The sequence below is a fragment of the Uloborus diversus genome, chromosome 2 (genome assembly GCF_026930045.1).
Source record: "Uloborus diversus isolate 005 chromosome 2, Udiv.v.3.1, whole genome shotgun sequence".
In the NCBI taxonomy this organism is placed as follows: domain Eukaryota; kingdom Metazoa; phylum Arthropoda; class Arachnida; order Araneae; family Uloboridae; genus Uloborus; species Uloborus diversus.
The window spans coordinates 218,344,347-218,356,762 of record NC_072732.1 but is presented as its reverse complement, the minus strand read 5'-3'; the positions used below and the strand labels follow the sequence as shown (position 1 = coordinate 218,356,762).

At 37.4% G+C, this 12,416-nt stretch overlaps 1 protein-coding gene across 1 annotated transcript in view; it reads left to right on the top strand.

Moving 5' to 3' along the window:
* The window catches only part of LOC129216816 (protein Wnt-2b-like), a 30,871-nt gene that overhangs the window by 5,072 nt on the left and 13,383 nt on the right, over positions 1-12,416 (top strand). Inside the window, exons 2-3 of the mRNA XM_054851033.1 lie at positions 4,199-4,446; positions 9,535-9,815. Coding sequence (XP_054707008.1) covers positions 4,199-4,446; positions 9,535-9,815 — 529 coding nt within the window. The remainder of the gene's footprint in view (positions 1-4,198; positions 4,447-9,534; positions 9,816-12,416) is intronic.

The following is a 12,416-nucleotide window of genomic DNA, read 5'->3' as shown; positions in this document are numbered from 1 at the left end:
GGGGGGGGCACCTCTGAATTTATATCCTTTATTATTGAAGAGAAGAAAAAAACGTTTCTTGGGAAAATAATGTGATTTTGATAGGAAAATAATGATAAGGTTCAAGGGGATAACCTTAATTTGTATTAAAAAGAAATATGTTGCCCAATTCACGCTTCTATAATGTAACGTAATTAATGCTCTGTTTGAGTGAAAATAGTTTTAAGGTTCCATTCGTGACAAAATCATGCTGAGTCTGAATTCAGACCTATACGCATACCTGTCTTTTTTGGTCATTAGGCGTAAAATTTACGCATTTTAGCCGTCATTAGCCTTAATGCTTACCAGGTTTACCAAAAAGATAGGCAATGAGGATTTTAATGTTAAAGTTATCTGATTATTAAAAACGTTTAGGATGGTGATCTATTTCAGAAGTTGAGGAATTTTCTTCTGGAACAAATTGAGCAATGTCTGGTTACTCAAATGCAAAGATGCTTTGCGAGTTACTCAAATGCAAAGATTATTTTCAGCCTTTCAATTTCACAATCAGTAAGTTATTATTTAGGATGGTGATTTGTTTTAGAAGTTGAGGAATTTCCTTCTGGAACAAATTGGGCAATGTCTGGTTACTCAAATGCAAGGAATATTTTCAGTCTTTCAATTTCACATTAAGTAAGTGATTGTTTAGGATGGTGATCTATTTCAGAAGTTGAGGAATTTTCTTCTGGACAAACTGGGCAATGTCTGGTTACTCTAATGCAAAGATTATTTTCAGCCTTTCAATTTCACAATCAGTAAGTTATTGTAATTATGAAATATGGGCACTTTATTTATGAGTGTAGCTCAAAGAACTGCCATTTTTGAGCTACACAAAAATTGCTATTTTTTGTGTAATGGCAAGCTTAATATTTTTCCACTAAATGTAAAAAAATAGTTTCTATATATCGCCCATTTGGAAGAAGAGTGCCTCAATATGAAGATATGAAATTTTATAAAGGAGAAGCGTTTGAAGTTGAACTCTTTAGGCAATCGGCATTAAGAAAAATAAGTTTACTGCGCTCTCCGGTGGTTAATGCTAGAACAAACGAGCTGATGTGTGCATCACATGACTTACTCCAATTTAATGTCATTTTTCCATTATTGGCAATTTTAATGTGATTCAATTGTTTACTCTCTAAATATCACTAACAGTGGACCAATTGAAACCAAATTAAAAAAAAAAAAACGCCAAATTTGTCGCCAAGTTGCCGAAAAACTTGGCGACCAAAAGACTGGCGATATATCGCCAAGTGTCCGACAAATTATAACACAACTTAAGTTTACATCAAAATTAACAATGATTTCCCCCCAAAAAGGTGCAAAAGACCCTCTTTGGAGCATCCGAATGCAACTAAAAAGGGAGGTGCACAACTAGAGCCCACTAGGAGTCTACGTACCAAATTTCAACTTTCTAGGACATACCGTTTCTGAGTTATGCGAGATACATACACACATACATACGTACATACGGACGTCACGATAAAATTCGTTGTAATTAACTCGGGGGTCGTCAAAATGGATATTTCGGGTGTCTGTACGTTCCTAGGCATATATCCACGTGTGATCGGGTCGAAAAAAAACTCAACATTCATTCGGGCGTAAGAAAAACGGAAATTAAGGGCGATTTTTGAGTGAAATTTTTTTCACGAATACAATACCTTTTTTTTTTGTAAAAGGAAGTAAAAAAAAAGTAAACTAAAAGTTTCGTGTTGTGGCACACTTCTTCTAAACGAGCGATGTACAAAATATGATATTAAACAAATAATGCAGAAAAACATGCAAATGTACATGCATTGTTAATTGGATGCTTTACTTGCCAAATAGATTAACTCCATAAAAAACGAGCTGATGTGTGCATCATATGAATTCCTTTTACTCCAAATTTCTTGTCATTTCCCCATTATTGGCAATTTTAATGTGATTCAATTGTTTACTCTTTAAATGTGTGTTTACTCTCAACAGTGGCCAAATTGAAACCAAATTTAAAATTTAAAAAAAATCGCCAAATTTGTCGCCAAGTTGGCGACAAAACTTGGCAACCAAAAGACTGCCGATATATCGCCAAGTGTCCGCCAAATTATAAAACCACTTGAGTTTACATCGAAATTAATAAAGATTTCCCCCCAAAAAGGGGCAAAAGACCCCCTTAGGAGCATCCGAATGCAACCAAAAGGGAAGGTGCACAGCTAGGCCCCACTAGGAGTCTACGTACCAAATTTCAACTTTCTAGGACATACCGTTTTTGAGTTATGCGAGATACATACACGCATACGCACATACATACGTACATTCGGAAGTCACGAGAAAATTCGTTGTAATTAACTCGGGGGTCGTCGAAATGGATATTTTGGGTGTCTGTAGGCTCCTAGGCATATATCCACCTGTGGTCGGGTAGAAAAAAAAAAAACTCAACATTCATTCGGTGGTGAGAAAAATGGAAATTAAGGCCGATTTTTGAGTGAAAATTTTTTCGCGAATACAATACTTCCTTTTTTGTAAAAGGAAGTGAAAAAATTGAGAAAAGCGATGAAGAAGATAGTGTCATCCAATGGAGTGTATGCGCCGTCGTGTTACATTTTCTGCCATCACAGGATCAAAAATGTACTGAACAAAAACTTTAATATAAATTCACATATTAAGCATTGATTAAGCATTATTAAAGCAGAAATGAGGATTTTTTTTAAAAAGTGGAGTTAAACGATCTGGCAACTGAGGCGTCCAAATGTTATTTTTTCAAATTGGCAACTATGTATACAACGTTTTTTCACCTATTGAGTCAGCTATCCGGGGCCGTGGTAGCCTGATCGGTAGGGCATTGGACTCGGGGCCGGAGGGGCTCGGGTTCGATCCCCGCTGGTCGAAGACCCACCGTCGTCATTAAAGGGGACTGGGCGACGTTAAATATGCTCGTGGTCTCAATGTCCTCCAAGTGAAACGATACCTCTGGGGGTGCTAGTACCAGGTAGCTATTAGCTCTTGGACTAGTTCTAAATTCTCATTAACTGTTCGATCCGGTGATGGTGCTGCCATCTATCGGTATATAAAATAATGGAGGCAAGGCACTAGTATGCAGACCTCGACATAAATACAGTTGTAGTCAGTTGTGACTCTTGAATAGAATAGAATAGAGTCAGCTATCCAAAAGATGTCTAGGTATAGTAGGTTCTATGCTACCAGCACCACAAAAAAATGGAAATTTATGACTAAAAAATTAACAGTAGTCCATTAGCTACAACTTATTTTTTAAAACCTTAAAATCTCATAAAAAGCTAACCTCGACTCAAACTTCCTTTTTTTTCCTTGAAGTTTGGTCATGGCACGTAACATGTTAAAACTACATAAAATCTCCAAAGATTAATTTCGGTAACATCTCGATTTTCAACACGTAATAAACCTAATATAGATAGTTCTAGAAGCTCCCCCCCCCCCCCCGGCTCTCTGAGAACTTAAATTATTCATCTCTTTCAAATGTCTATTTATTTCTACAGTAAAGCACTGTTTACACATTTTTAAAGGGACTGCATGAAAAACGAATAAATGAAAAACTGTATAATAGGCATGCATTCATATGTGTTGGACTCTGCAGTGACCAATTTAAAAAACGTATGAAAGAGAAACGTATAAGGGGCCATTCATTAATTACGTAAGGGTCCCGAGGGGGGGGGGGATCTCTACATACCCTTATTTTGGGGAGAGGGAAGGGTCAAACCCATTCTTACGTAGTATTTTCCAAGTTGATATTTTATATCAGAAATCGCGCGGCCTGGTGGTTTGAAGGAGATCATATTTCATTTGCTTCTGGAAGGTAAAAAACGTATTATTATAAGTTGTTTTTTACTTGATTTACACAGAATGAATAGTGTAAAATATAATGAAAGAATCTCACTATTCATGGCATGTTTTATTTTTAATTAGTATCGCATCATATAATATATTTGAAAAATAAAATATTTGATTTACGTCAAACTGGGAGTTTTAGTATAACTGATCCTTTTCTAAACCCATTTTAATATTTTGAAAAAAAGAAATGGGATCTTACGTAAGGATGGGAGGGAGGGGGTTGAAAAATCTTAAGGATCCTTACATGCGAGGAGGGGGGGACAAAAACTGCAAAAATCATCCTTACGTAATTAATGAATGGCCCTAAGCGATGCTTGACTGTACTTTAATTTCTTTGCAGGCTGTTGAGTCGCGTGCAGCTGTCCGCCATCGCTTCTCAGTCGGGGCCGCGCCAGCTGTGCGCCGCCCTGCCGGGGCTTTCCCGCCGCCAGCGTGAGATTTGCGATCGTCAGCCCGCCCTGGTCAAGAGCATCGGGCAGGGGGCGCGCCTCGGAGTGCTCGAGTGCCAGAACCAGTTCCGGCACCACCGATGGAACTGCTCCACCGTCGACACCGGAGCCTCCGTCTTCGGAAACACGGTCCTCAAAGGTGAGACGAGACATTCCACATGCATGTGTATTGTGGGGCTATGAGAAGTTGAGCTCCGACTCTGACAATGTTTGCCTCCGTTTCGGTAAATAGGGAGCGGTAATTGGCGCTAAGTTCAGTTGAGAGACTTTCTTAGTATTCAGTAAGTTATACCGCCCTATAGCAAGAGCTAAGGCAGAAATACATGAAATACATCGCCAGCTCAGTCAATTCCAGCCGAGGACTGCAATTTCGTGCTTATTAGCACTTATTAGCCCGGCATAGGAGTGACTGAGCTGGAGGTGGAAGACTGCAATTTCGTGCTTATTAGCACTCATCAGGCCGGCATAGGAGTGACTTTAGCTTTAGGTGGAAAACACCTCCAGCTCAGTCACTCCTATGCCGGGCTGATGAGTGCTAATAAGCACGAAACTGCCGTCCTCGGTTGGAATTGACTGAGCTGACGGTGTATTTCATGTACTTTCTTAGTAGTTTTTCAAAAATATTCCAGCTAAAATCCGAGCCAATAGCACGTCTATTTTTCACTAAACTCTCCTAGAACAGGTAAACATAGTCAAGGTCACAGCTCAACTAACCAGAACTGCACGATAGCTTTTTCAAACTAAACTGTTTAGATAGCATATAAGGTAAAACTCCAGTAGTGACCACTTCTTCAGAAGTCTCCACTTCAAGGTTTAAAGCGCACTAGTAGTGGCCACAGTGAAGTACATTTTTAAACTGTAGGTCTAAAATATTAATTACCCCTCTTAAAACTCAATGAGCGTTTTATAGCCCCCAACGCATTCTAAATCTTCCCAATTTCTAAAAATGCCAGAATTTGAATGTGTTCAATTTTTAGCAATTTTTTCTCAAACCGCAAATTTGATAAAGCAGTGGCTACTCCAAAATCTGAAAATTTTAGTGGTGGCCATCTGACATTCTCCCATCCGAAGATTTTACATTACTTACCTTAGATTCAAATAACTGATGAATAAAATTGATTCAATACGATAAGTACCAACAAAAAAAATGACATTATTATTTCTTTCATGTTCAGTTCTTTCTTCAAAGTACAAAAGTGAACTTGAAAGTGGCCACTACTGAAGCACTGGTCACTACTGGTGTTTTAGAGATTGTGAGAGATCTGTGTGCTTTCAAACAATTGTGTAGGCGTCAACATTGTTAGAAGATGACACTCGGGAAAAAAAGTTATTCTTTTTCAGGGTTGGAAAGTTTCTGTCGAGGTGGTTAAAACCACTGGTAGAAACCGGTTAAAACCGGCATGGCAAAAACCACTTTCTGCCACTTGCGGCAGAAACTGGCAAAAACTCACAAAATGACAAATTAATTCTTGATACAACAACAGAAAATGCATGGAAAAAATAATTAATTGTAAAAAAAACACTGTAATTTTATTACACTATTATCACAATTTAAAATCAAATGTTACATTGTTTGGACCTGCAATTGCCTCTTAAAAAAGGTGGTTTCAAAAATATAAGCAGGTTCTCAATTTAATACGCACAAATGAGAAATTTTAGAATATTTTTGAAACAGAAGAGCTACCAGACAATGCATCAAAGAACAAGCAGTGCTTGTGAAACTTTCATCTATTGTATAACTGGTTCACCGTGTAGTAACTGGGATTGTGGTAAAAATTTGAGAGGAAAAATAAGTTTTGAGAAATGGGGCCAATTTGTTTTGCAAAGCTTTGACATTAGGTACAAAATTTAGGCAAGTAAAATTCTGGCACGTTCTTCTTGAAGCACATGACATGATAATTTCAATCACAAACAATTTAGAGGAAGCACATAAGTGAGCAAATTAAAATCAGTAATGCCTGTTTAATTCTGTATGTCACTCTTCTTTTCTAAGAACCTATATGATTTGCGTCCTTTGTTATATCCTAATATTACAAGCATCCGCAATTGAAAAGTTCCCTTTCTTAACTAAGTCAAGGGCACTAGGATTGGATTTTATTTTTTAAAAAGATGAAATGATGTTTAATTTTTTAGTTTACTTAAATAAATATCATTTACTAATTACTTGAGTTATTAAAGACATTTTAAAGTTTTTGCCAGTTTCTGCCAGTTTTTACCGGTCATGACCAGTTTCTGCCACTGGCACGGCGAAAACTAGTTTCTGCCGGCAGAATGCCAACACTGTTCTTTTTAGTTTAGTGATCTTATATTTTCCTGTCTATCAGGTCTACAACTGCGAACTAACTGGTTTCAACTGTAACATTTTACTTGTCATGTAGACAATTGCTAAAAAATTACTCGTTTATCAATAACTGTACATACTTAGAGAAAGTTGACAGGAAAACGCTGCAAAACTTTAAGTTCAAACCTGTGCACATTTACAAGATAGTTACTAAATTCGATGCGTTTAATTATGTTACTACAATATGAACAACACATTCGTTCAATAAAACACAAAAGTCAGAAAATGAAATAGAAATTTCAAGAAGCATAATAGTAAATTTTTGAATAAAGTTCAAGGAAAATGCCGTTGGTTAAATGAGGTTCTGGTTAAAAGATTTTCGGATAATCGAGGTCATGCTGTAATTACAGTGCGTTTATAATTTATTTCAGCAATTGCCTTAAAAAAAAAAGTTTCCGAAAATATCCACCATAAAGAAATACTCCTATCACAATTTTTTTTGAATGAGATTGAAGACATGTGAGTTTTCCCGCAGAAAAAGTTGTCGTGCAGAAAAACTTGTTTTACAGAAACGCATTGCCCGGAAATGCGTAGACAATCAAGAAGCGCTTAATTGCAAATAATGGTGGCGCAGAAAAAGCATGAAGAGTTCTGAATGTTGCGTTATTGCATTTTTGGTTTCAATGCTCAGCATTTTCCTCTAGATGTTATAAAAAATGCTTCATAATTACTACAGCTAGACAAGTTCTCACGGGGATTCCATAAATGTTTTCCTAGTAAACAAAAAGTACACAAATACATTTTAACCGAAAATCCTTTTAAGCTTATTTCGTACGAACTACTATTTTCAACCACAAAGCCCGTATTCGCAACTAAATGTGTTAAAATGATCTAAAATAGTATGTAGAAACAGTAGCAGATTCCGGGGAGGGGGGAGGCAGGGGCCACGGGCAACCCCGAAAGGAAAAATTATTTTAACTGTCTAATTTTTTTTTTTAATTGACTTCTAAACATAACATGAAAAATTGTTTTAGTTATTTTAAAGGAACATAAAAGGCAGAAATCTTATTCGAATGTCTGAGAACAGAGCAGCAAAAGAGTCAGAGATCAGAGCGGTAATTTAACTTACTGGTTTCGAACTCAAAGGAACGTAATACCACCATTCGTCTCTTAATTCTTCTTTGATGGAATCAGTAATTGATATTTTTTAAAAAATGTCTTAAGATGTGCCTAGAAAAGATATTTCAATCTAAGAAGCTATTTGCAAAACAACAGATTTTTTTTTCCAGCTTATAAAAAATGCAAAATGAAGTAAATCATATGAAACAAATCAGCAACTACAGTAAAACCTGTTAAGTTGACCACCCTTGTAAGTTGACCACCTGTCTAAGTTTACCGCTATTTTCGGGCGCAGAATTAGATCTATACCATATAATTCAACCTCTATAAGTTGACCACTTGTTTAAGTTGATCACTAAAGTAGTGCACCACAAGTGGTCAACTTACACAGGTTTCACTACTTTGAAACAGCTTCGCAAAGAAGTAGCTTCTGAGTTCTTCAACAAAACCTATACATTATAAAGCTATAATTTTCTAAATCACAAAAATATTTTGTAGTTAAAATATAAATTTATTTAAAAACTCAAGTGAAGTATGGGTTTATTTAATAACCTTGTCCTCGTGTCATAATCATTATGAAAATGTTCCTACTGAAAACCGTGCAGCATCTCGGTGAAATTATATAGCGTTTAGTGTTTGATTGGCTTGAAATGCTAAATATATTTTACTTCAACATTCAAAGTAGAAAAGTGCATAGCATTTATGTATTTAAAAGTAAATTAATTGGCCTTAAGGGATCCCGAAGAAAAAGAAAGGGGGGGGGGGACACATTTGAAAAAAAAAGTCATGAAAACTTCCTTATGAAAAATTAAAATTACGGGGGGGGGGGGTGTGGGGTACTTTTCAATTTATTGGGCCCCCTCCAAAAATTATTTCTGTATCCGACCCTGTGTGCCACAATGTTCTTATGGTAAAATACAGATACTGTCCAACCACGGATTATGTGGAATTTTTCAAACGTCCAGATGAGACGAATCTATCTGAATGAGAGGGGAAAAGTAAAAATTTGATGCGCGTATTCCGCTTATTTGAATGAGTCTCTGCTTCAGAAAACGCTGACAACCCCTAAAAAATAATAGATTCGTCCATTTCCGGCTGTAAAACGGATGTTTGTCTTTCCATACAATCCGTGGTCAGACAGTATTATAAGAGTCATCTTTACTATAAGAGTCATCTATCTATTTCAAACAAATCTAAAGAAGTTCTTCTGCCCTTATATAGAAGTTTGGTAAGGCCTGATTTGGAGTATGCTGTTCAGTTTTGGTCTCCTTATCTGAAAGATATTAATGTATTAAAAAAGGGTTCAAAGGCGAGCTACAAGGCTAATAAATGGACTTTCTCACTTAGACTATGATTCCAGGCTTGGAAGGCTAAAAATGTACAGTCTCGAGCAAAGAAGAGACCGAGGGGACATGATTCAGTTGTTTGAATTTATTAAAATGAAAGATGTTACGGGGCTGAAGTTTAGCACTGAAAACAGGACAAGGGGTCATTGTTTTAAGCTATTTAAATCTCAGGCAAGCATGGATGTTAGGAAAAATTATTATTTTAGCAGGGTAGCGGAACCTTGGAGCAGCTTACTGGAGGAGGTGATAATGAGCAAGGAGTAGATAGTTTTAAGAGGGCCATTGATCTTCATTGTAAATGGACTAGGACCAGTCTAGCTGGGCCCAGAGCCTGTTGCTGGTCGTCCCTTTTGTATTTGTATTAACTTTAGTTTTTCAATTCAGTTTTTGCTTTCTATGTATTTCCCGTGTTTTACCTTTTTCTCAACCCTGAGAAACGTAAAATCGGGGTTTCACTGTACGTATTTCTCTTCCCGTACAGTAGGCAGTCGTGAGTCAGCTTTCCTGTACGCCATCAGCTCGGCCGGGGTCGCCCACTCCGTGACCCGCTCCTGCAGCCGCGGGGAACTGCGCCACTGCACTTGCGACCCGAACCGCAAGGGGGTCGGCGGGGACCGCCAGGGGCCCTTCGCCTGGGGCGGCTGCTCCGAGTTCGTCAGCTTCGGCATCAAGGCGGCCCGCAAGTTCATCGACGCCCGAGAGGCGGCGCTCAAAGACGCCCGCTCCCTCATGAACCTGCACAACAACAGGGCCGGCCGGAAGGTGAGTGCTTATCCGAAATTTCCCCCATTTTGTATGAGGGTGGGGGAAGTACATGTAAGCGAGTTAACAAAATTCAATGTTTAAAATATTACATTCCATTTTTTTTAAGTACAAAATGTCAAGCATTTTAAATGTTATGTATAGACGAGCTGATGTATACATTACATGACTTCCTTTTACTCCAATTTGATGTCATTTTCCTATTATTGGCAATTTTAATGTGATTCAATAGTTAACTCTCTAAATATCACCAACAGTGACCAAATTGAAACCAGATTTAGAAAAGAAAAAGATATATATATTGTGGGGGGACACATAGACTTCCACGTTAACTGATTAATTATTTATTAGATGCTTATCTACAAATGGTTCTTTATCGATGATGATGATGATATATTTACACGTGAAAATGAATGTCCTATAACTACTGGATACCACGGCATCCGGTCCCAATCTGGCACATGGTACCACGGTACCTTCCAGCACTGGTACTTGAAGCGGTACTCGACCTCAGCCAAGTCTTTCACAGGGCACGAACCATACAGGTCCCCTCTCTTGACCGCAGTCAATCACGCTATATCCTTTCCCGCGCGATATGGTAATACTCTCGCTGCCAATTAGACGCTGGCAGCGCCACTGCACGATCTCTTGTCATGTAGTTGGGTTGGGGCTTGTCAGCTAGTTCCCACAATATATATATATATATATATATATATATATATATATATATATATATATATATATATATATATATATATATATATATATATATATATATATATATATATATATATATATATATATATATATATATATATATATATATGTGTGTGTGTGTGTGTGTGTGTGTGTGTGTGTGTGTGTGTGTGTGTATCTAATTTGAATTCTGACACTTTGAATTCGAATTATGTTTTTCACAATCACGAGTTGCGACAGGACCCTACTCATTGGAGGCTATTGTTTCTAGAAACGGCTCATGGTCCTCCCAAGCCTGCCCCTCCTCCTGAGCGGTTACGTGTGTGCATGTGTGTAAGGACTTGTTTGTGTGTAGACGTGTGTGTGTGTAGGAGTGTGTGTATGCAGGATATGAAAACCACCGCCTAGGAGGAGGGGATTCCGGTGGACAGTGCTGCTGGTGGAAGCTAGGTCCAGAGGAGCAGCTCCGTCCTCCGGTGGACGGAAAGAAAAAGGATCCATTCTGAAAAAGGAACCAGACATCAAGGACGGTCAAATGAAAGCAATAAGCAACCGTGATTGCTCAAAAAAATCGCCAGATTTGTCGCCAAGTTGGCCGAAAATCTTTGGCGGCCAAAATGACGATATATCGCCAAGTGTCCGCCAAATTATAACACTACTTGAGTTTACATCGAAGTTAACAATGATTTTCCCCAAAAAGGGGCAAAAGACCCTTTTAGAAACACCCGAATGCAACTAAAAGGGGGAAGTGCACAACTAGACCCCACTAGGAGTCTACGTACCAAATTTCAACTTTCTAGAACATACCATACTTCCTTTTTTGTAAAAGGAAGTATTGTATTCGCGAAAAAAATTTCACTCGAACATCGACCTTAATTTCCATTTTACTCACCCCAAAATGAATATTGAGTTTTTTTTTTTTTTTTTTTCGAATCGACCAGAAGTGGAAAAGTGCCTAAGAACGTATAGATACTTGAAATATGCGTAATGACGATTCCCGAGTTAATTACAACGATTTTTTTCGTGACGTCTGTATGTACGTATGTATGTATGTGCGGATGTGCGTATGTATGTTGCATAACTCTAGAAAGGTAAGTCCTAGAAAGTTGAAATTTGGTACGTAGACTCCTAGTGGGGTCTAGTTGTGAAACCTCCCCTTTTGGTTGCATTTTGGTGTTTCTAAAGGGGTCTTTTGCCCCTTTTTTTTGGGGGGGGGGGAATCATTGTTAATTTTGATGTAAACTCAAGTGGTGTTATAATTTGGCAGACACTTGGCGATATATAGCCATTTTGGTCGCCAAGTTTTCAACTTGGCGACCAATCAATTTGGCTATTGTTGGTGATATTTAGAGAGTAAACTATTGAATCACATTAAAATTGCCAGTAATGGGGAAATGACATTAAATTGGAGTAAAAGGAAGTCATGTGATGCACACATTAGCTCGTTCTAAAAGGAAGTAAAAATACTAGGGTTATGTGGGGCAAAGTGAAATGGTGAGATATTTACTCTGCTTTCAGTGCCACCTATCTGATAATATTTTAACTATGTATACTACTCACATAGTGTATTCCAGTCCAGTAGTACACCTATAATGTATTCCAGTCAGGAAAAAGTTACCTCTGAAAATCAAAGAATATGATAATAAAAGCAATTTTCGAAAGTGGATACTCATTTTAAATATTTTGTTGTAACTCAAAAATTATTATTGTTATTATAAAATGATATTGGATTTAACATCTGAAATATTAATTAAGACCTCCTACTAATACTTATTCATTATTTTGTTAATTAATTCATTTGCATTCCTTCGTTCAATAATTCCCTTATTCACATATATTCATCCATTCACTAATATTTTCTTATTCATTCAATATTTTATTTATTTATTTTTTCTCAAAAAAAAA